At 40.7% G+C, this 24,643-nt stretch overlaps 1 protein-coding gene across 1 annotated transcript; it reads right to left on the minus strand.

Moving 5' to 3' along the window:
• Nucleotides 1-22,034: 22,034 nt before the first annotated feature.
• LINGO2 (leucine rich repeat and Ig domain containing 2) lies at nucleotides 22,035-23,855 on the minus strand. The gene has a single exon (XM_050913463.1). The coding sequence runs from the start codon at nucleotides 23,853-23,855 to the stop codon at nucleotides 22,035-22,037; it is 1,821 nt and encodes a 606-aa protein (XP_050769420.1).
• Between the last annotated feature and the right edge of the window lie 788 nt (nucleotides 23,856-24,643).

Genomic DNA, 24,643 nt, shown 5'->3' on the forward strand with positions numbered 1-24,643 from the left:
AAGCAGCTATGAATTTTTCCCTCCCCACATTTGTCAATCTTTTCTGTATCTCAGCAGAAGCCCATAGGAGCTCTTGGGGGGTGTTTTGCCCTGAAGCCTTGGACTGGCTATTCTGCCTGCCCTGTGATTGTGTTTTCTGTTTTTCCCTGTGCTCCATTAAGTCAGAGCTCACTTGGAAAGCAATGGGTTTTAGTTAACTTAAAAAGTAGCCTCAAGGTGCAATACAGAAAGCAACAGGCTGGGACTCAGCAGCCTAGCTTGATGGGAGCATGGAGACCCGTCTTTATGCCTCGTGCTCCCGTTATGCAGCAGGAAACACAGTACTTGCCACGGTAAGTGTGGTGGTTTGGCCCCAGCTGAAACCATGGGAAGCTTCAAACAGGACTTTGTGTCAGGCCTTTCTTAGGCAATTTTCTGGAAGACACTTAGTGATAAACACTGCCCTTCTCTCCCTCTCTGGCTCTTGCTTTGGATATTTCAACTCCTTGGCTCTGAATCTTGTTTCTAGTCAACTAGCTGATTTTATAGTTTTCAGTTCAGGATAATATTTATGAGCAACCCTGCTCGCTTCTTCTTTAGACTCCAGATAATTTAATTTTGAGCAGGAGTCAGGTGAGAGCTCAGTTTGGATCCCTAGGGAGCGTGGCGTTTGTCATGATGGAGCCTCAGGAGAGAAATGATCATAGAAGGACCCATTGAATTATACAGAGATTGGGAAGGTTGTTCCCAATGTAATTCCCCACCTCTGTGTATCCTGGTAATCATGGAGCTAACTGATGGCAAACAGCTGTGCACTGAGCACTGGTCTAACAAATCCATACCTCTGTTATAGCCAGTTTATTTGTTATACATCTGTGGTCTGGACAGTAATGGAGACTGATAACACATTGTAAAACAAAGCTTTGATGAGGCAGTAGGAAAGATGAGCAACAATGCGCCTATATGGCGACTCACCCAGTCACTGATAGCAAACATAGGATCATAAGTGATGCCATGGCTCCGGCAGACTGCCAAGGACACTTTGTGTCCGGGTCATCTGGCAGCAGCAGCCAATGATGCAAATACCTTCTGAATGCAGGTAAGAGTCGTGCCACTCCCTGGCTCCACCGATGGTAGTGTGATTTGGGAGAATCAGACCTTACACGGAAGGTGGGCAGCATCCTGCCTACGCTGCCAATGTTGGTCGTGGGGCAGGGTCTCAACACCTATTAATTTTAAGAGAGAATCTTCAGGGTAGGATCTTAAAGAATTAACATTTTATTTTATTTTTATCTCTACAGTGTTTAAAAATTACAGATTTTAACATTTCAGAGAGGTGCAAGGCTGTATTTAGTTGTTCACTCTTTCATGATTCACTTGGGAGTGGGGCAGAAGCATGGTTTACACAGAAATCCACAGAGTTGGACTTTGGTCCCAGACAGATAGATTTCTGTTTGAAATTGCTGGCTATTTGTTGAGTAAAAAGGAAAGTCTCCTGTCACCTCTTGGGAGCTTAACATGAGCTACTTAACTAAGAATGCTTTCTTTTTTGTTTATATTCCTGAAAAATACAATAAAAAGAGACATAAGGTATCATCAGACTGCTGGAGAGGAACAAGCGCAACACACCTTTTAAAACATGGACAATATCTTGGTAATGTTCAAATTATTTCATGCACATATATACTGACTGCGCCTATGTCTATATACTTAGCAGCCTGAGCTTGCAGATGCCACGACAGAGCTAAAGTTTCAGTTACAAGTGCAACCCTCTTTTTACATTACTCATGATGATCTCAGACAAAAAAATCTTTCGGCTTCATAGCTTCATCATTTATCTCAGCCATAAGGGATTATCTTTTCTTCTTTCTTTCTTTCCTTTTTTCTTTTTTTTTTTTTTTTTTCCCAGGCTTTAGCAAAAGTGGTTTGGCCATTTTTGAGCTATGGAAGTAGGAAAAAAAATACACTTTTTCCACAGGTCACATTTAAAAATGTTAACCTTGTATAATGGATAAATTATAGACACTAGTAACTTGGCTTGTGGGAAAGTAAGTTAGGGTTGAAGTTTAAGAAGACTGGTGTAATTTTCTACAGAGTTGGGGTATCCGGAATGTAAGTAATCATACATGCTCTCTAGGATGTGTCTTATTTCAGTGGAAAAGTTGTTGGGCATACTGCAAAACATATTTCTGGCTGTTCTACAGCAGCTCTGAACCATGAAATAACTGCTCTGGCTTACAAACAGCTTTTTTTTTCAGAAACACATTTGTCCTATTTTTCACTGCCCGAAGGAGACATATTCTAGGAATTATATGTAACATTAAGATTGCTCCTTTCAGAGTTACTAAATTTAGGAAGGATTAATAAAAATCCCAATACTTTTACTCAATGATATAAATAAGCAAATAAGCTTTTTTCTAAGATTTTTTTCCCCCTATTATTAGATATAGCCTTCAGTATATCACAATGATGCTATTATTAATGGCTGCGTTTACAAAATCTCTGTACAATTTTCTACCTACACTGCTGCTGACGGAAGTATTGAATGTTGGGTGAAGGAGTAAAATCAGTTGCTCAGCTGGTGAAATCTTCACCCCCGAATTCTCCACAGCAGACTGGCAAGACCAAACCAAATCTTATTCTTTGGAAAGGACATCAGACTAAACATCATGTCAAATGTATTGATGTGATTGTGCATTAGGAAATCCTATGATAGTCACCTGGACCCTATTTAGAAGAATAAAAAGCCTTACAATACCATTATACAGACTAATCAAAACATGGAGTGATTTTCTCTGCTCAGAGGAGACTGGAAAATAGGACTCAGAGATACGGAGCACAGGGTTATTTAGTTCTGATTTATGTCACTATAAGTTAAAAAAGTTGACTAGAAATTAGGCAGAATCCTCTCACTTCTACAGATGTACAGTTCTTTCTAGCGTGTTCTCTAATATATAGGCTATCTATTAATATAAAGCCAAAAGGAAAAAAACAGCATGCATGCATGTATTAAATGCCGTACTCATTCGTACAAGAGGGCAGGAACAAGAGTGAGCAGCAAAATGTTTTTTGGCAGAAGCTATACTGTTTTTCAGCCTGATCAGTCAGACAGGACTTGGATTTCCTACTGCTGCTCTTTCAAGGTGAAAATGGCCATCAGCTAAAGAAACTATAACAAGTGGAAAGTGCTCCTTGTGGTTTACACTCTGTGTAAAACCTGTCTCAACCATCCTGATCCCATCCTGCAGCCTGAGCTGGCTGAAAGCAAACTATACACATCAGAGAGACTGTAGATAGGAGATAGTATATCACAACACGCTAGAACAGTACTCTGTAGGCAGAAGCATCCTACCACTCTTCACTTCCACTCTATCATTGCCCTATATTCCAATAAAATCTAGCACCTTCAGATGATGACCTATGATAGCAATAACTTACTTCAGTGAAGTGTCCACAGCAAATCCCTGTCTTTCTCGTCTCTTTGGGCCTAGACAGCTGTCATGAGATAGAGGAACAACACATAGCAAGGAGAGGATTTTGATAAACTTGCTGTAATCCCCCAGTGTCAGCCCAGCACCCTGGCATCTTACTGCATGCTAGTGGGCCTTCAGCATCACCAGTAGTCATGGCAGTCACCACTGCCTCTCCTGGGTGCAGCTCTTTACCTGCCATGCAGCTCACCTCTCCTCTCCACTGATGAGTGCTGGCAGGTATGCTGGGAAACCTCAGGGTCGCAGTTTTCAGGTTCACAACATCGTATGTGAGGTAGATGGGCAGATATCCAGAAACCTTAGATCACATCTAGCACAAGATGGATTAAGGTGAAAATAAAAATGCAAGCATCGATTCATGACATCCAAAACAGACAACACAGTTACAGATATTTATAAAATTCACAGATTAAGAAATGAAAGGAAGATGATTCAATCTACTTACAGTAAAGTTACACCACAGTAGCATTCCTTTAGCCCTGAGGACTGCCCTTTCTCATAAGAATACTTTAAGTCGTCTAGCAAGAGCCCTCTGAGGGCTTACATGTGGTCTAGACCTTCGCCGCTTGGTTGGGAGTGACTCGACACCAGCCGTGAAACTTCAGACTTTCAGTAACAGGGCAAGAGCAGCTGGGTGCCAGGGAACTGCAGGTCCATGGCTCATGTCTGCATCTGTCAGCTACCATAGGTCAAACCTGGGAATGAACAGGATGGTCGCCCTGTCAGAGGCTGAGTATGTGCTTCCAGTGCTAACACCCGCAAATTTTGAAAATGAGATGAATCACCTTAGCTGGGAAAGGACACAGTGAACTGCCAGATAGTCATAATAATATAGCTATTATGGAAATAAAACCACCTATAGTAGAAGAAATCGCTTGGATACATGTTTAGACTTTTGGGACTCTTTCCTATTGGTATTGCAATTAAGAACCTGCCCAAGCAGCTGAATTCTTGTTAGGCATTACACAGCTAAAGAGAGACAGATGATTAGATTTAAGCCTCTGAGATAAACTCAAGAGTCTTCTCAAGTCCTTTTTTGCTCCCTTGTAGCTAACCCACTTGCTCTGCTAATCTGGGTGCTGTAATAAGGAGATAACATGCTGCCCTACAGTGTGATCTCCTAGGGGTGTGGGAGTGTGGGAGTGTCGGAGAGGGTTTTGTTGCTATTGTTTTATTTCCTTTCTGGAACTAATTTTATTTCTTAGGCTGCTCTGGCAAAATCTGATTGTATATTTCATAAATTACCATGCTTGTGCAGGATCTGCCTCTACTATTTTCTGCCTCTCTGTCTTCTGTTTTCGTGTTTACAGGAAAATAGAGGGCACAAAGGAAGGAAAACCAGCAAAAGGTCTCAAAGTCCTTGCACAGAGAAGACAGAAGCAACAGCTCAATTAGTTACTTCCATACCCAAAAGCTCGTGCCAAGACAGCATGATGTAGCCTCTCAAATGTATGTTAATAGAGCCGTGCACTCACTACATATGACACTGAAAGAAAGAGGAGATGACAGTCAGGCTGACAGTTTCATATTTTCAGTGGTATGGCTTGACGTGTAAATTCCTTGGCAAGCTACATTGCCTCACCCTCCCCTAACCTCCACTACAAATTTATTCTGAAGTAGATGCTGTCAAAAGCAGCATATTCTTAATTTCTTTTGCCATCAAAGCAACCTCCAGAAGTCAAACCAAACAAACCAAAAAACCCCATCAATACGCTAAAAAATCAGAAGTTATATTACCAACAGCCTGATCCATTCAACATTTAGATATATTTATTTAGATATATTTATTACATATTATATATTTATTTAGATATATTTATTTAGTGCCCACAAAGGCCATGACAGACTGCTGGAAAAGCAGTGATGCCATGAAGTGCTTGGAAGAATGCTATGCCTTACATACTCAAAAAAGCAGAGCCCTGGGGGCTGGTGGATGGTACAGATGTGCAGATTGATGAAGATCTGCTGTCCTTGAGGCCTGTGACCTTGCTTTGGATGTGCTGGTTGTTTCACAGTCCAGGGAAACTAGAAGTGCCATGCAACTTCCTTTTAAGAAGCCAGACACATTGGACGAGCAAACAGATGTGCCAACCTCCCTGCAGCGCAGTGACCATCTTCTCATTGTTTTCAGGGGAAACAATCAAACAGCAGTAGATATTTCAGTAGCTGAAGCAGTGCAAATACTTTTTATTTGTTTGTTTAAAACTATCTTAATTTAAAAGCATGTTAAATGGTATGTATCCAACCAGGCAGTGCTGGTTTTATGCATGAGAAACAGGTAACTGCCTGGTGGAGAAAGCTGAGAAAGCAGTGTGCTTTTCAGCCACAAAACTATAAGCACTGAACCTTAAGGTATGCACATTCACAACATTAAAGACCAAGATACTATCCTAAACTGATAAAGATGTAAAGTGCCCCTTGTGGCTATAGCCTGTGTACTGAAACAAGATAGTGCTGGGCAAAGAGAGGAAAAACCAGTAATGAGTGAATCTCATAAAGGCTGTTCAGGTAAATAAAGATGATCTTACACTGATTCAATCGTAACACTGTGAAAAACAGCCTTTCTTGGATTTTTTTTTTTTTCTTTTTTCTGTTGCTCTCTGGCTCAAGCATGGAAAAATGAGAAGATGATTTGAGGCCTTTTCTCTCCATATCCAATCCTTTCTAAAATCTACCTGGAATTTATTCCAAATGACTACAACGTACAGGAACCTAATCATTCTAGTACTAAGAATGGGATCAAGACTTCTAGACTGGGTGCTACACACAGTCAAAGCTTTAGCAAGATTTTGAGCTGAAATTTCTGTCCAGCCCTTTTTATGCGTGAGACCCATATATGCAAATGTTGTTCCCAGATTCAATTTATAGCACTCACAGTTTTCATAAGTAGTTGAATTTAAATTCAAAATTTGGTATTGTCAGTTAACATTTAAATTGCTGTGTACAAACATAAGTTCCAGGCAGCAACTAAATCTCACATTTACAATTATACTCAAGCCTTGTACGCTGTACGTACTTATATTTGACATTCATTCAATTGAATTTCTTGCTGACTGGAGACGAGTGAACTTTTTCTTATAGTCAATGGTGTCATAAAGTCCCAAAGAAAGGCTTGTGGAGTTCTGGTCTGTGTTCCCTATGTTAATTATGCATTCATGGCACAACATATACAGGCTTCAAAGGCGTATGTGGTGAATATATAATAACAATTTTATTACATTTACTAATGCTTGCCGCAACCAGCTCTTACTAATGCAAGAGAGCGAGTGGGAGTTCTGCATGCTTTGTGCTCATTATTTAATAAGCAGGTTGTACAGTACACAGACTCTGAATATTAATGAATTTCTCAATATAAAAATCACATTCTTTTGAAACACAACATACAGACACAATAATGTCAAGGATAAAACTGCAAAAAGTTGCAGAAAGGGATCAGCATAACAGGAGGTGAAACTGGTATTGACAGAGGGTGATTTCCACTCGGTGCTGGGAGCGTACCAAAGTACCAGCAGGAAACAGAAAGCAGGAGTTTGGCTCGGAGAAGTGAGTACTGTAGGAAGGAGTGTTTGGGATGAAGGAAGGATAGTGGTGGGAGCCATGGCGACATAGGTTAACACTGCAGATGAAACTCACATAATGCTGAGACGTGGTGCATAGCTACTTCTCTCCTAAATCGTATAGAGAGGGTGAGTGAGGTGCAGCCACTGTGAATTGCCTTGCCACATATTACAGCATCCTGAGAAGGACTAAAGTATTCTTTTCTGTATGCACTAGCTAAGATGGTGCATTCAGGGTGCAGTGTGATGCTCTTCTCATCGAAAGTGAGTACCTTCTCATTGAAAAAAATAAAGAAAAAGACTAGTGATCAAAAGGGAGGCTGATTTCCTGATTCTAAGCCAGTGAATTACAAGCATTTCCCTGAAGCCAAAGAAGTGTAAAAATTAAATTAAGGCAAGTTAGTCCCTCTATAAAAGCAATATGGATGGGCTTGAGTGGCTTCAGTAGGATTTTTCTAGAAGAAGAGTTTCACATGGCCTGTTATGAGGAAAGCCAGGCACACATCTAGGAGAGAAGACAATTCTGTTAAGAGCTCAAAGGGACTATAGAGATAAAGACTGTTAGTGCCTTCATTTCATGTAAAGTATGCTTATACCTAAAAATGTACAAACAAGAGTATTGCCTCATAATTTTCCTGTAAACTTCATTCAGGGAGGACACAGCAACAATGAAACCTATCAAGCACAGGAAAAGATGTGAATTATAAAACAAAGCACTAACAAAGAAGAACCTCCTGCATAACTGTGTTTCACTTCTGGATAAGAAAGGCCTGGCTGAGTTTTGAGATGTCTTCACAAGGATGCAAGCTGTCACTAAAAGCGACAGTTAAGAAATCCAATATACTGCTTCCTTAACACGGATTTAAGCTGTAACAGAAAACTGTTGCAGTATTGCAGCAGCACACAGTACTGTTTCTGGTATTAAAAATGTATCCATAAGCCCTTGATCTTTTAAACAACATGTTTTCTTTCCTGGAAGAAAAGTGTGCGTAATCTCAAGCAGAGGAGCAGGGTGAATATTTGCAGGTGATAACGGCTTTAACTATGTTAGCTGTGTGTTGGATGCAGGGGCTGTGATATCTCTCTTGTTTCTGTTGTTTCTAACTGAGAAGTTAAATAATTCTTTTCATTTAGCTGGCATAAAAACCCCACCAGCTTTGAAGAGATTTGTGATGCACATAGGCCAAAGACAGATGCAGTTACTTGGCAACCTCCAGCATGCTCATAGCAGCAACAGGATGTATTCTTTACAATCCCTGAAAAGTCAATCCCTTGTTCTGGAGCACAGAACACTTTGCTTTGGTTCTTCTCACTCCAGTCGGCCTTTGTGTTCCAACTTGCTCTGGGCCTCTGTGCTGTAAAATTATTTCTTTCACAGGCCTGTGTGGTACATTGTTGAGAACATCTTTGTACTTTACCTACATGGAAATGCAGAGCCACAACTCCTTTCTCTTGGCCCAAAGGTATCACTTCTTAGAAGTTCATCCCTACAGTGATTATTGAGCCAGTAATACTTTCTTCAGTGCATGCAGAAATTTTACAAGAGCTTTTTAAAGAGCGTTAGCCTTAACTGGCTGGCATAAGAAATACACAGATCCCAGATACAAAAGGTGAACTCTTATTTGGCTTCATAGACCTCCTGGAGCTCCCGCTGCATCACCGGCTTGAGGATATCAGGGTGGCCCTGGAAAAGGGATGCCCAGATGTCAGCTGGAAGTCACCTACTGGAGCCCTGGGCACCATCCCTGTAGTCCCCTGCTCAGCCAGGAATGGTGTGTGCTGTGGAGAGGATGGCAGGCATGCCACGGGGTGATGAGGGCTGTGGGCATCTGGGTGTCTGGGAGCTCTTCCTGATGGGCTGCCAGCAGCTGATGTCCCTGTGGCACGCAGGCATTTTGTTGTACTCTAAAGTCATCCTCCACTTGCAGTGAGAACTTGTTGGGCTGCACAGGGCCCCCACAGAGGGGGCAGTCTGGTTTCCTACTGGCCCACCGTATCATGCTGCTGCAAGCACACCCCGTGGCGCCCAGCTGCCTGAACCATGCAGGGCCAGGGAAACACAGGTGACAGCTCCGGGGATGGGCACCAAGAGTTGCCCCCAGCAGCCCCCAAAGCAGGACCCAGCACCAGCCAAAGCCTCACTTGACTCTCCAGGCCTTATGCACACATTCAGCAGCAGTCCAGGCACGAACCAGGCTGGGTCAGACTCTGCTGGTGCCCGGGGATGAGTATCGAGTGCAGTGTGGTCAGAGTTCATTGCTTGGGTCCATTGCAATGGGCCATGCCAGCGGTGCTCGCCCTGGCAGCGCTCTGGCCACACCAGCACTTGTGCCTCTGCACACTCCTCTGGGGCCTCCCGCAATGCCCCTTTCAACTCCCTTCCCTAATTTTTTTGTCTTCTGCTCAGTATTGGTGTTTTACACTAGTCACCAAGGACTTGGCCATGTTGTCCCAGAGACCCATTAGGTAACTCTGGCGTCTTCTTCCTCTTGGTAAGGGATTTTGCCGTTAGAAATCACTCTGTAGCTGCCAGATACCATTGTCCCAAGGCTTGTGTCTGCCTCGAGCGCTCCTGCCTGTTGTCCATGCCCCCCTGGCAGCCCTCCCCATAGGTTGGTTGCGATGGCTGAAGCCAGACAGTGGAGAGAAACCAGAGCAGAGCAGAAGTGTCAGTACCTGGACAGAAAGAGACTGGCTGCTGGCTGAGGGCATGTCCTTCTCCAAAGCAGAGAAAAGTTGTTTCCCTCTGTGAGGGCAGATGTGCCTCCTCTTTGGCAATGGTGACCAGCAAAGTAAGGGGTGGACAGTGGGGAAAGGGCTGGCAGCGTGGCGGAGACCAGTTAAAGGCCCCTGGAGCAGCAGCTTATCAGCACCCAGATCACATGTCCCCATGCTTGCCTGGGGACAAGGCACTGGGACAAATCCTTACACTTGATGGTCCTGGGACTGTATGGGGCCACCACACGCTGAACTTACCAGTCAAACACTAGTTGGAAAGTGCGGTGAAAGGACAGGATGGGAGATGACACTGACATAGCAAGTGCTATTCCAGTTGGGGGATACTAGATTTATATATGCAGGAAATGCAACCTCATTAGAACATTAAAGAAAAACTTTTTTAAAAATAATCAATATACTCACTGAAACGCTATGCATATTTCCAAAACTATAGCAAAGGACTGGAACGACAGCCTCAAACTTTTGCCTTAAAAAACACAAGTAAAACAGTAATGGATTTTTATCTTTTTTTTTTTTTTTTTTTTTAAGGAAAGTATTTTATTTTTGTGCCTCAACAGATGAAATTCATAACCTTGTTTCTGATAAGACAATTGAAACATAGAAATCAATTACAACAATGTGCATTCAAGCTTTTATTTCTTCATTTAAGTAGCTGACAATTCGGAAGGACACAGACAATAGGGCTGTAGCAGAATGGTGTAACAATTAAAATCGATTTCTGTGAAAAACAATTACAATAGCTGTTGAAAATCCAGGAAGAGTTGATCTTTTGATCAGAACAGACTGCATTTTAAGAAAGTATTTGTAACGAAATGAGGTGGTTTGTAGCTTTCCTTTTTGCACAAGGAGAGAGGAGAATCCTTGTGTTAAGACAGGACCTGGAGGGAGCATTTTATCACACTGAGAAAATAATTTTCCCATCAAGAAGTAAATCTCTTATCCATCTTTCTGACTTTTTATTCTTACACCATAAAGCCCACCAGAGCGAAATGCTTGTGTTTTTTTAAATGTATACTCTCCTCTTGTTTGCAGTGGTTTGGGTTTCTGCTTCAGTATGTTAAGCCTTAAAGGACAAATCGATCTCTCACATGCCTTTTTGTGTGCAGTTCTCCAAGATGGCATGCACATTCAGCAAGTACTCCCTTCAGTTGTCACTGACTTGAACACACACCTTCCAGTGTCTTGAGTTGATGGTGGTCTTGAATGGCAAAATCAACATATGCTGGTTAATCTTGTTCCCAAGGACCAGTTGTTATTTTAAATCATGCCAGATAGGCCCGTACCTCAGAAATAGTTCCCAGTGACTGCTGGATGCAAGGCAGTAACTGGCCATTAACTATATCAAATGTGCTTCACTGACATTCACAGCAAATTCTTCTGGCTTCAGTGCTAAAGCAGAAGTTGGGTATGGGGAAGTTCCAAGTGTTTGGCTCATGTATAAGCAAAACAATCTTGATTAAAAGATGAAGATGAGGTTGGCCGTGATTCAACGTTGTGGCAAATAGAGTAAACAGAGTATCAGGACAAATTCCCTATGATAAACATTGGCAGCAGAAATTTGAAAAGTGGATACTTGTTACTTTATCTGTTAAAGAGTTGGAGAACCTGTGGGAATGCTAGCTTTCTTTCAATAAACTTTGATTAGAGAGTAGAGAAACTATGGGACTTATTTTTGGTAGTCTTGTAGAAGGACCAAATGGAAATGTTTTCATAGTAGTAGTAGTCTGAGTGCTTGGTGTGACCCTTGACAACCTGACAATTGATGTGTGGTTTGCATTCATTTCAGCATCTCTCATCTATAACCAAAAGCAAAGAGATAAATCTTCATAGATTCTTTAGGAGATGAATCACATTTTTCAAGCACTGCAAAACCACTAATTAAATGAGGCATTAAGAGGTCCTTTCATGCAATATAACACTGAACTGCAAAAAAGACAGAGTCTAGTTGGTGTGCGTCTTTCATGACAATTTTCTGTCACATACTGCCATATACTTGCCATATGTAAGAGCATATATTCTATACCTGTTGGAAATGCTGACTGCAGGGCAGACGACTGCTGTCACCACATTGTCATCATCTTCTGGAGCACTATGCGCAGCAGGGGTTGCATTTCTTAAAAAAAGGTTTTCTTTGTCTGATAACAATGCCTATTACCACATACCAACCTACATAAAAAATTATCATTCCTCATGCAGGGTTGGCTGAACCATAACTCCTTGGCTTTATAATCCTCAGGAAAATGGCAGAATCTTCCTTTTGAAAGGTAAATATTGTTATTGTATTCTCCAGAGAGTCAGAGGCCCAGGGGTTTTGATTACAGCTCAGAAATCCTGAGTTCCAGCCTTCTGCTTGTGTTACTAGCCGACAGCTATGCCTTCCCCAAGTCAGGCAATGCTGATCTGATATCCTTTAGCAAAATGTGACAGCCTGCCAAACTCATGAAAGCCAACACAAGATTCCATAAGGCCCATTAAAATGCAAGGTTTTGTGTAAGTCAGAGGGCTGTATTGTCTCTAACCCCTTTGAATGGCGTGCCTGTTCTGTGTAAAAGCGAAGTATTATCTGCAGTGCATTAGAACTGATGCACTGCACAGATGCACCAAAGGTTGGTAGCTTTTTAAGATGAGATGTTGTTTGGTTTCAGTGATAGTAATACTTTACATAACGGATGTAATCTATTAGTCTTTGTACATACAGCAAAGAGCTCTCATAGCAAAAGTAATAGATTAAATTTATTATCATTGTCTTCCTATCATAAAATAAGAGTGCTCGCCATCATTTGTGCTTTTGAGTTATATAAATAGCAAAGTTATTGGAAAATAGCTCAGAAAAATATAACTTCCACTTAGGGACTGATGAGGTAAATAAGATCTTCCAGCTGGTGATTACAGCTTTAGCTAGCTGAATGTATCCCCTAGCTATTAATTAATAAACCAGCTCCTGCAAACCCAAATAATTTCAAAGTTACTTAGGCAAGGTGCTAAGTACCAGTGTTATATAATTTTTTACACAAGTTTTAATTTCTTTTCTTCTGTAGTATCCAATCCTGTATTTTACTAACTTCTTACTGTATTACATTTTCCCTTGATTACTAAGGTTGAAACTTATTCTTGCAAGAAGAGAGGCAAAATAAGGCTTTCCATGGGGAATCTCCTATATCTAGGAAAGAAGGAATTTAGACCAAACCTCCCAGCCTGCTACTGAGTCTGTAGACAGCAAGGTCAGGTCCTTTGCAATAACTCTGTGTTTCTTAATCCAGTAGTTTCAGATTTATTCATGCTTTCTGAGCATGAGCTAGCAGCTTCTCTCCCAGTCCGGATAGTACAGGAGACAAATAAAGCCCTTTTTTATAGTGTGTCATCTACAGCTGTATGTGGGAAGGTTTTATGATGCAGAAAATTCACTGTGAGCATTCCCCCATGTGAGAATAACTCAGTCTCTGTGAATTGAGTTTATTAATTGGTAGATAGTGTGATTTCCCATTTCCCACTATCTTTTTCAAATACAAAAATATTAAACCCAGGCATTTCTTAAAATAAACTTTGGATGCCAAGATTTGTTTATTTAAAGGTTACTGTGGTATCCAGTATCAGGCTACTAACTGTGAGACAAATCTTCTACAGTCAATCTGTAAAAGTATAAATATTCCTAAAAATTTATGAAAATGACTGTGCTCTAGAAAATTCTGGTTACTATTTAAAAGCTGAAGTGGCATTTGTCTGTTAAGAGTTATCTATAGATATTACATTATTTTTATGAAGAGAGTAGCTCTGGAGAGCATGAATTTTTTCTGTTTAGACCCTGGCCTTAATGTGGATTATTTTAATGAATTTGTCAGTGATTGCCTGATGTGATGGTGTTTTTCTCTACCCAGTTATCATGGAGAAAACCAGTAGTTTCTTCTACTGTAAAAACTGGAAATCACACATTAGAACCTGTGATATAGGAACAGGTTCCACCTCTTAAGATAGTGTCAGGTACTCCAAAAAAATTACTTGAATTGCATAAAAGAAATCTAAAGCTTAGGGCAGAGGAACCTTTCAAGGAAACAAACTCAATGTTCTTTGCAAACTCAGTGTTCTCAATGCAGTGGTAGGAGCGATGGCTCTTTTCTTCATGTCTTACTGAAGGCAGTACTGCGGTACACTGCAGGCTGTTAATCAGATTACCAAATTAAAGGAAAACAAAAGAACATGAAAATAAATCAGATTCTTAACATAATTTATAGTTAAGTTTAGCCCACAGATTCATTGCATTTGACATTCTGCTGCAGAGGAGGGTACAGTGGTGCAAGTCAGCCAGAACCTTTGGAGGTGTCAAATGCAAATGCAGAAGGATAAGACAGATTTCATGAGGCACAGGAGAGCTCAGATTCAGCCCCTGTCTGTCTCTGCTCCCAGCAATCCAGCAGGATTTCAACCTGCTTCTTCCTTTCCTGAGGTAGCAATAACAACTTTGTTTTCCCTTTCTAGTGAATAGGACCCTGGTTTAGAGGATAATGGGTTCATTAAGATATGATGAATGAAGATATTATGAATATCTTATTTCAGATGATCCCGGAAAGCATAAGCAAAATTCTCTGTTTGCAAAAGTACCTAGCTGTGGGAGAATGGGAATAGCAATAGTTTAGATTATGGCCTGTGTCCTTCTTCAAAACTGATCTCTGCTATAGATTTGGTGGTTCGTGGCAAGCCTCAGGGATTAGGAATATCTTTCAAGCTCAACAGAATCTACTTTCCACCACTTAATTTTTCTGGTGCAGTTACAGTGGAGTTTGAATATTGGTGATTTCCTTAGAAACCGTGTTTCAGATGCAGATTCTCTGTATGGGTTGCCTTCCAAGTGACACACAGCTGGTGAAATCTTTCCTCTGTGCTCTCCATGGTGCTGGGAAGTGGCAGGCTTTTTATCAATTACCTGTACACACTGTGCAAGTGAAAGTGAAGGAACAGGCTGACTGATACTTTGCATGGAGAATAAATCCCAAAACACATCTGAAAGTGACCTAGGTTTTTCTCTGTGTCTGAGGGCTCCATGCAATGAAGGAGGAGTGAAAATGAGTAGACGAAAAATACCTGCTAGAGTTTTCTCTTTCTGACTGTAATGGTTTATTTTCTCAGTTCAAGAGTAGTGGTTCTGAGCAGATTACCTGTTGTGAAGACTTGGCAGTAATAACCTCGCGTGTGGTGCTGAGAAAACTATTTTTCTCATCTTAGTTTCCTCCACTACCCCTTAGAAAAAAGTGATCAGCTACAATAGGGGAAACAACAGAAATTTTCATCACTTTTCCCAGTAAATTTTGCCACTTCATGGAATTATTTATTTGGGTTTCATTTTGGATAAGTATGATACACATGACATAAGCCCTAAAGTAACTTTTAAAATGACATTCAGGACAACTGTCTTGACAAACAAAGCTTTTTTTGTCATTGTTTTTTTTTTTTTTTTCCCCCATTATATTAGCATATTTTGCTCAAACATGAAGCAAACTTATGGACAATCCCGACTTGTCATGTGCTTCATGGATCATAACAGCAAGGCTGTTTCATTTCCTATCCATATTCATGATCATATATATTAAAATAAATTACAACACATTTTTTCTGGTTAACCTTGTCACCTTTTAAAAACAATATACATTTAATACTTGAAGTAAGAAAAGAACAAAACAAATATAACTCTTTTTTTGCACACACAAACATATACATATGAACTACATGTGCTTGCAAATAGATTTCAGTAAGTGTGATGATATTTTAATATATATGCACTATGGCATTCCCTCCCCAAACAATGAGAGACTTGCTATCATCTGTACTTGCCCAGAAGCCAACTTCCTACTATATGGCTGTAAGCTCACCAGATCAGGGTTGTCATTTACTTCCTACTCATACAGTGCCCAGTGTAATGCAGCCAAAGTGTCATTTGTTTTTAGGTATCAAAATGGCATAAATGAATTCTTTAAGAAGCAATAATATTTTGTTTTCTGAAAGATCAAAATTATTAACGTGCGTACAAGTTGACAACCATGTTCACAGCTGCCTTGAAATTTCAAGCCATTGTTCTGGGCTTATTTGTGAGGAGATAATGCTGTTGACTTGCAAATACCACACATACATAGAAATAGGCAGGCTTCTTTAAGGTTACAGATTTTCTTTTTCTTTTGCCTTTTTTTCTTTTCTTCCCAGAATCTACATTTTCATGTTCTCCAGCTCAGTTAGCAGTGGTAAATATTAAAGCAATCCAGAATAGAAGGTATGCCACAAGATGAGAAATAATCAAAACATAAGTTCTACTTATTTTCCATTATAGTCCGCTTAGTAGAAAGCAAAAAACCTAGATTCCTTTATCAAATTTCTAGTGTAACCAAGGAGTAACAGAATGATGTCAAGCTGATTTCTCCTGGTTTATATTGCCTGACTAGAGTAGAAAATCTGTTTTCAGTCTCTTGCTTCAACACTTCTGCTTCATGACAATTTTGGTACCAGTTTGAATAAATACAAATAATCAAATTAGGAGGTGAAAGTCTGCTCTTTTGTACTCTTCTATGAGCTATTTGGACATGAAGGATAAAGCATCCTTAAATTTAAGTTGAAATAACATGGAACATTTTCTTGACTGTGCCAGCCCTTTCCTTATTCTGCTGAGGCTATAAATATGGATTTTTATTTCCAGCTGGCCTTATATCCAACCACCTGCTTCTACTAAAAAAAAAAAAAGACTCAGACTCATTTAACCTGCGGATTGCTTTTGGCATGTAGCTATCTCAGTAGCAAGAATCTCACAGAAGTTGGTTTATTTCATTTGCAGGAGGAGGTTTACTCAAGCTTCTTCTTCTTTTTTTATTTTTATTTTTGGCTTGAAGAGGGTTTAAAATCTTGCTTTGAGATCTAGATTCCAAAAGCCATGTGAACATGCAGTGAGACTAAACCAAATCCAGAGATCTTCATTTGGCATCACAGTCATTTGAAACTGAGAAGGGAAGAGGGCAGAGTTAGGAGACAGACAAAGGGAGCATGTATCACTGAACCAAATGGCTGTGATTCTTCTAAGCTGCCAAGGGAAATTGAATTTGTAATTCTTATTACAGGTGATAGCAACAGGGCATCCAAATTGCTTAGCTAACTTGAAAAATCTCATTCATTTTTTTTCAGTGATTCTCCAGCTATCAGGCCCTTTGCCTTTTCCAAAGGTGTTCCTTTAAATCCTCCAGGCACAATTAACTTTTAAACTAGTGGATGAAAGTTTTTTTAGTTCTTCTTTCCTAGTTCTTTTTAGCACAAAGAGCAATTACCTAGGGTACTGAAATGAGGTCAGAAAGCATGTATCCAGTGTTTTCCCACATGTTGTCTTATGGCAAAACTACAGATCAGCTACAGCAGACTGCGATTGCTAAGATATTGCTGCTGCGCTGGTTCTTTTATTTGAGAAGACCAGAGTTACAGTTCAGGGAGGTGTGACAGCTTGACCACGTGCTCCTTTCCCTGCTACTCCATGTCAAGCCACATTGTGAGCTGAGAGGATGGGAATGGACAGAGCAGTCGTCATGCTAGGCCCAGGTAGACTAGGATCATTGAGGGGAAAAAGATAATTAGCAAACCAGCCAGAATAAGCTTCCTCTCCCTCACTTCTTGCTGGATATTTCACTGCTAGGGATGGAGGTGGAACAGACTGTAAATAAGCTGTAGCTTATTTACACAAATGTTGCCCTCTTTGAAGAAAAATGAGTAAGGATTTTCCATTTTATTACTGGCTAAGGGACCCTTTTTTCACAGGATGCAGTAGTGGATGAGGCAAAATAACTACACGACTGCAGTTCCTTGGCTGTCTTTTCTAGAACCTGCTGTTGTCCTTGGGCAGCCAGAAGCTGCTTGCTTTACTGGATTTTCAGCCAATGCTTTGTCTTTTTATAGGTTAAATGTGGGTTTCTGGCATTCACACATCCTGAAAGTTTTTTGGGAAAAGTCCAATATCTAAAACAGATATCTAGGCATGGTGCAGGAAAGCCTATTTCTATGTATCTTTTGATGTGATTCAGTCGCAACATGGCCTACATTCCAAAGTTCCTCCACATCACTATTTTCTTCTATCATAAGGTTTAGATAAGACTGTCCATTAAATATTAACGCTGACTTCTTACTGTGTCTCATATGCCTCAACTACAATTTGTGGTGTTGAGGGTGTAATGTGGCTTTCTTTCTTAATTTTCTTTATGGTGGTATAATTGTTACCATCATAGGTGATGCAATACCATGATGCAAGAAATAAGGGAAAAAAGATAGCTACCATTCACGTAAATAAAGGAAACCTTGAATGGCAGTGTGAAAATGATGTAAACTAAATTAAAAAAAAAGTCTAGTTAAAAAAAAAACCTAGTGACACCAGCTTGTATCAAGAATTCTCTAGGGGCTCAGAGTCTCCTGGCTGATTTCAATTGTATCTGGAGCTGTTGACCCTGTTGGCACTGGGAGCATGTGTGAATGGTGAGGCAGGCAGGAACAGAGGGTAAAAGCAGTCTCCCAGTCTGAATCTAACTGAGCTGATGTTGTGGACGAAGCCTTTCTGAAAAGAATGCTGCCAAGTTAATTATAAAGGAAGAAGGGGGAAAAAAAAAAAAGAGAACAAGCTCAAAAACCTAAAAATAAGGCTGAGGTGGGGTGCTGCTTAGTCTTAATCCGTCCTTATATCATTGTAAACTCTTTTCTTAAAGCATTGCTGCAGTGTCCTGTTTAACTCACTCATGGGAAGTCTAAGCACGTGTACATTCATCCATTATGAAAGAGGAGTACCAGTCTGTGGAAGTGGACTTCAAAACTGATTTGTGGGAGGCTCAGCACTGCTCTTACAGGAATTATTGACAAGCATACTGTGGTACCTGCTTTCTCAAGCCGCTCTGCTTGTTTTGACATTTTTAGTTTTCTGCTTTTCTGCAGAACTATTGCTGCTCCTCAGAGTCTTGTTGCACTGACCGCCAAGTAAGTTCAGGCTTGGCCTTGTGCCAGCCAGTATACAAGTCAGAGATAGAGGAAAACCTTCATTCCCTCTTTTAGTGGCAGGTATGCACTATCTACCTGTTTCTGAATATATGATAGGTGAGCCATGTGGGTCAGATGCCTCCTCACAGCCCAGTCCTATTTCTTCTCTGCAGTAAGATAAACTGTGGTGTCTCCTTGATCTCTAGCAGAGAAGTGACTCCTTCAAGAGGCAGAGTAGGCATTCAGCTGCTCTGTTCTTAAAAGAAATGCCCAAAAGATGCTTATCTAGGTCTGACCCTGACACTGTATTCCTTAGTCACCAAAAACAGCCACAATGAGCGTGTGTCCCACAAATACGTATAAAGAAGACTATGCAGAGCAAGATAAAACCTTGTCTCTGAGTCTTGCTGTCCTCACTTCTGTTAAGAGATGCCATATGCTTTGCCAAGTCCACGGTGAAATAAGTAGGCTGCAAAAAGTAGAACATTGCTAGAGGCAGGGAGCAAACACTGATTCTTAAAAACTGAATACTGACTGAACTCAAGGCGATACATACAATGCTGACAGCTCTGCAAGGTGGTGCTCAGCAAGAGCAAGCGGTGATTTTCATCACCAGCACACATTTCACATAGGTAACTAAGCACATTACTGCTCAGAAATCCTTGCAGTGCACTAACAATGCAATCACTTTTTAGAGTCATTCTAAGGGAACAGGGGAATTCAGCAATTCATAATTAATCCTAAAAGCACATTTTTTCTAGTTTTTTTGTAAGAATTTTTTTTTTAATGTGTTATTTAATGTGAAGCAATCAGCTGCAACTGTCTAGAATTTAGGAAAATTTTTGCTTCTAACATTGATTTTAACACTTAACATGAAATGACTGCAGGGGCAATAGATTACTAGTTGAAAAAATGACAATTACAAGGGAAAGGCACATGCAAATGTCTTCAATGGGCAGCTCAGAAACACTTTGTTTTATCCCCATTTGTTTCTATAACTGCCCACATTAAGGTACAGTAGAGTTTTGGACTTCAGTGCGGTGGTTATTGTATCAGCAAAAATAATTTCCCTGGTGTTAGAATTTAGTCAGGGGTTATTCCATTTTATTAATGTTCTACAAACTGTCATAGAACAGAGAGGATTAGTCTCAAGCATCTCCATCAATCTCCAACTATCTAGTTCAGAGCATAAAAAAAAGGAAGCAAGAAAATCCAACTCAAAACTTAAAACCAACTAAATTGAAGAAAATTCTAACAATCCTTGCATCCTCCTCAGTTTGGAGACCTAAAATGGAGCAACGATGCAACCAAAGATCAACCACTAAGAAAAGAGATTCTCAAAACTGCCTAGCCTTGCGTCCTACAGCTGTGTTAGGGGTACACCTGGGGAGAGCAGCTGGATTTTACAACTTTTGGCACATTTCCCTTGATAGGAGTGGGAGATTTTTATCCTGCTTAGAAAATCTCTGCCAAAGAATGTGGATATTAGTTTTAGAAGCACCTGCATCCCATTATAGGTCAGCCTGACTTTGGTTTCAAAGTGCTGAAATCTAATTTTAAGATCGGTCACAGGCTCTTAAATCACATTAATCTGAATGTTCTGTCTTATAATATTTTCATATTCATTTTGGCTAAACATGTATGTAGTCATTATTACCCTTACTTCAGGTTATGCCAATCATTTATAAATTGTATTTGTTATCAACCACTTGGCAATAAACTTATGGCTCACAATTGCTGGAAAACTGAGAGGTGGCTGAACGACTCTGTATCTTCCCATTGCTAAGAATTTCAAAATAAGAACAGTGGTATCAACAATAAAGAGTAAAGAATAAAGTTTCAGTTCTGAGGCTTTTGAGGATTTGCTTAAAGGCATTAAAAAAAAAGTTACTTGTACTGAACTAACATTCCACTTCTATCTTCTCTCCATTAAAAAAGCTTCCTAAGACCTGGAAAAACTTGCCCCTCTTGCTCTAAGATACTGCCCCTGAAAGAAACATAACCACATAATTATTAAAATGGCATCAAGGATAGCTAAGTAATCTGTTCTTGGAAATTAGCTTTGCGTTTATGTGTTATCTACAAATATACAAGATGAGAATGACAGTGGCTAGAGGTTCATTATCTCTGGCAGTATGTTAGCCTTTTTGAGGCTATCATGTTTTAAACATTATTTTAGTATTATAATCCCCATATTATGCATGGACAACCGTAGTTTACTTGGCATTGGAGAAGAGTTCATTCCTAGTAGCAGAGTGTTTGTATGTTTTAATTCACTTGTATAAATAGTAAGATGACTGTATTTCCCAAGGAGTATGCAAAATGTACTATCTTCTTTCTTTTTGCCCAGTACACATTAACATTTTAACAATAGCTTTGAAATTAAAATCAGGGTTAAAAAAACCAGCTCTCTCTCTTCAAGGTAGAACTCAACTCCTCTATGCCAGCAATGTCTAGTGGGTTGCCTTCCCTGGGTCAGATCCAGGGCTATGTTACAGTAAACTGGTCCAGTGTGATATCACAGATATAAAAAATATTCCATTCTGTATCAAAACTAGGCACATGCCTTATATTTATATGAAGAGAAGATCAACAGAGCTGAGCGTTTTTGCTCTCAACTATTCATCTCTGGCCTTCTACATGAGGAGAAAAATATCTTATGTTATTTCTAATTGGTAACTACAAGAGTCTAATTTGGGTTAGATGGTAGTTAAAAGGAGGGTGACATCACACTTGGGTCAGTATTGGTGGATATCTAAAAGCACAACCTCTCATTTGTATTGCTTTAAAATGTACACAGTATAGATGTAGATTAAAAAAAACTACCAATTTTTTGTGGTGTTGAACCAACTAGAAGGGATGATGCAAGGTTTTACCAAATGAGATCTATAGATACAAATTTCACTGTAGAGTATGTTTTAGACAAATGTGCCTTTTTCTTTAAGTATGTAAATCCTACACTGTAGGCTTTTTTTTTCTTTTTCTTTTTGTAGTGGTAGAAAATGTTGAACAATTGTCCATGAGCATGAGCCAGCAGTTCATTGCTGATATCCCCAGAATGCCAATATTTGCAATGCAAACAGTACAATTTACCAGTTCTATGAAAGGCCCTGACATATCTGCCTCAAGGTCTGGAGGCTCTGCTGTATAACCACAAATAGTCTTTCCATTTTCATGTAACCTTTTGATACAGTGACAGCTGCATTAAGCTGCTTCTGCCTAGCAATTCCACATGCCAGGCTGGTTTAATTGGTTTTAATGCCACAGAAAAAGCACTGCTAGCAGAATACCATCAAATCATTTTCATATTGAACCTTCGTGGTCCAGCAACCTCCCCTTCAACCACAGCACCATTGTTTTTGCGAGGGACATATTCAAGGTCAATGCTGGTTTTGTGTTTGCCTTTCCCTCGGCTCCACACAAAAAGAAGGAGGAAACAAAATAAAACCACTCCAAGGAATGTGAAACAGCCCATAGCTGTGGACACCAATATTGTCTTAAGGTCCAGAGAGAACGTGTTTGCATTAGTTCCATTGGAATTTGTGTCGTTGGAGTCTGTCATATACATAGGGGTCCTGTTGGCGTAAAGGAAACGGTCTGAAGTGAACCCCTTTACTGTAATGGAGGCCGAATAGGTGTCGTTCCCAGCTGCATTACTTGCAATACAAACATAGATCCCAGTGTCCTGGTCTTGAGCAAATCGGATCTCCAGGGTGCCATCTCCCAGCACAGTGGCTCTTCCATTTGATTTAGTTGTGATCAGCCTCCGACGTGGGGTAACCCAGGATATGGTGGGCTGCGGATCCCCGTCAGCATTGCACATCAACTGCACCGTCTGCCCTTCCTCCACTACCAAATATTGCAACTTCTTGTCTTGTATCTTGGGTTTCTTACAGGTGAAGTAAAAGGAAAGAGCTGTGCTGTGAAAGTCTTTGAATGACCTCTCTTTGACACTGTCTGGGCCAGCACACATTGGTGGCTGGCCTCCAAACTGCAAAGTGGGTTGCCTCTGTAAAATCCAAAGGAGACGGCAGTCACAGGCCAGAGGATTGTTGTTAATGCAGAGGACCTCAAGGCTTTTGGGGGAATGGAATACATTCTCTTCTAGGGTTTCTAGCAGGTTTTGGGACACATTAAGCACGCGTAAGAATCGGAGCCCTTGGAAAGCATGTGATTCAATGGTACGTAGCTGGGCCCCCACCATGTGGAGTTCCTGCAGGCGCACTAAATCTGAAAGCATGCCTGCTTCAATAGTGCTGATAGGGTTGTATGAGAGGTTTAGATGTGTCAGGTAAACCAGATGTTTAAAAGCAGAGTAAGGTACAGCAGACAGGTTGGTGTTGGTGATGGACAGAGAAGTAAGGTTGAGACCATACAGACTGTTGGCAGGTAGCACATCCAGGAGGGGCCAGGCCTCTATCTCTAGGTCTTTCAGGCGAAACAGTCTTTTAAAGGCATAAGCAGGCAAAGCATTAATGTTGAGTTGTTTCAGATGCAGGCTAATGAGGTTGTGGAGGTGAGAAAGAGCTTCTGTTGGTACAGCTGTGAGGTTGCATCTCTCCAGGGTGAGCTGCTCCAGGCTAAGCAGTCCGCTAAAGGCCCTGTGTGATATATAAACCAAATCATTGTCCCCAACCTCCAGGGATTTTAGGTTATGCAGATCCTGGAACATATAGTCCAGCAAAATGACAATCTTGTTTTCACTTATGTCGAGCTTTGTTAAGTTTGACAACCCAGTGAACACCCCAAGGGGGACCAGCTTCAGACGGTTTCCTTTCAGCCTCAGGGAGCGCAAGTTGAAGAGATTGTTAAAGGCTCCAGGCTCTACATTGGCTACTATATTGTCACTGAGGTCGATCTCCTCCAGCAAAGGGTATGACGTGAATTCCTCAGGGTTGACGCTCTTCAGGCGGTTCTTGCTGAGGTCCAAGATTTTGGTCTCAATGGGAATGCCCTCTGGGATGGACATCAGACGCCTTCGGTGACAGCTGACGGACTTATTCTGTGCCGAGCATTCACAGCGGGCTGGGCAGCCGATGGTGGGGCCCATGAAGACTAGCAGCACAGCCAGACCCAGGAATGGCTGCCAGCATGATACAGCTGTGTGACACATGACTCCACTGATCCGGTCTAACCCTCCGTCACGGGCCTGTGGGGATGAGGATGGGAAAGGGGAGAAGTTAAGTCTGCAGCAAAAGGAGATCTCTGCCAATTTTACAGTACCATTTCAAAGCAGGCACATGTGTTTTCATTTGAAACAAAACAATAAAACCTATTGTGAATGGCAAGAGCCACAAAAAAGCAGATTTTCCTTCACTCTCATTGGGCTTGTCGAAGGATCTGTTTATCCAGCATTTCCCCTCCAGACGTCAGAGGAGACAAAACAGCTTTTCCTACTCCAAACAGTAAAGGAGGTTAGGTTTTATTCTTTCTCACTCTCAGCGGGTCTCCTCAAGACAGTGCTATAACTAACACAGAGATAAACACCATGCACTCTGCAAATAGGGCTAATCACGTTTGTGATAAGTTTACAGCATTGGGCCTCTGTGAGGTGATATGAAACTAGGCTTTTGCCTTTCCTATTCATGTCAGTGTTTTAAGACAAACCTTAATGATGTATTATCTTCAAGAAAAAGAGCTCCCTGACAATGAAAAGATTCCTTTTAACATTTATTGCATACATTACAGCTATAAATAGACAGACCTTGTTCGCACATACACATACACAATGGCTCAGATGAGGAAGGAAGAACTGGTGCATCTCTGATTAGAATTTGTATTAAGGACAAATTGATTCTTGGCTTCTACTGCACAGAGAGATTTTATGTGAGTTTTAGAACCAAAGACCTGAGAAGGGTTTACAGAATACATCTTTGTACTTCCAAGACATGTAAACTAGGT

The sequence above is a fragment of the Gymnogyps californianus genome, chromosome Z (genome assembly GCF_018139145.2).
Source record: "Gymnogyps californianus isolate 813 chromosome Z, ASM1813914v2, whole genome shotgun sequence".
Classification (NCBI taxonomy): domain Eukaryota; kingdom Metazoa; phylum Chordata; class Aves; order Accipitriformes; family Cathartidae; genus Gymnogyps; species Gymnogyps californianus.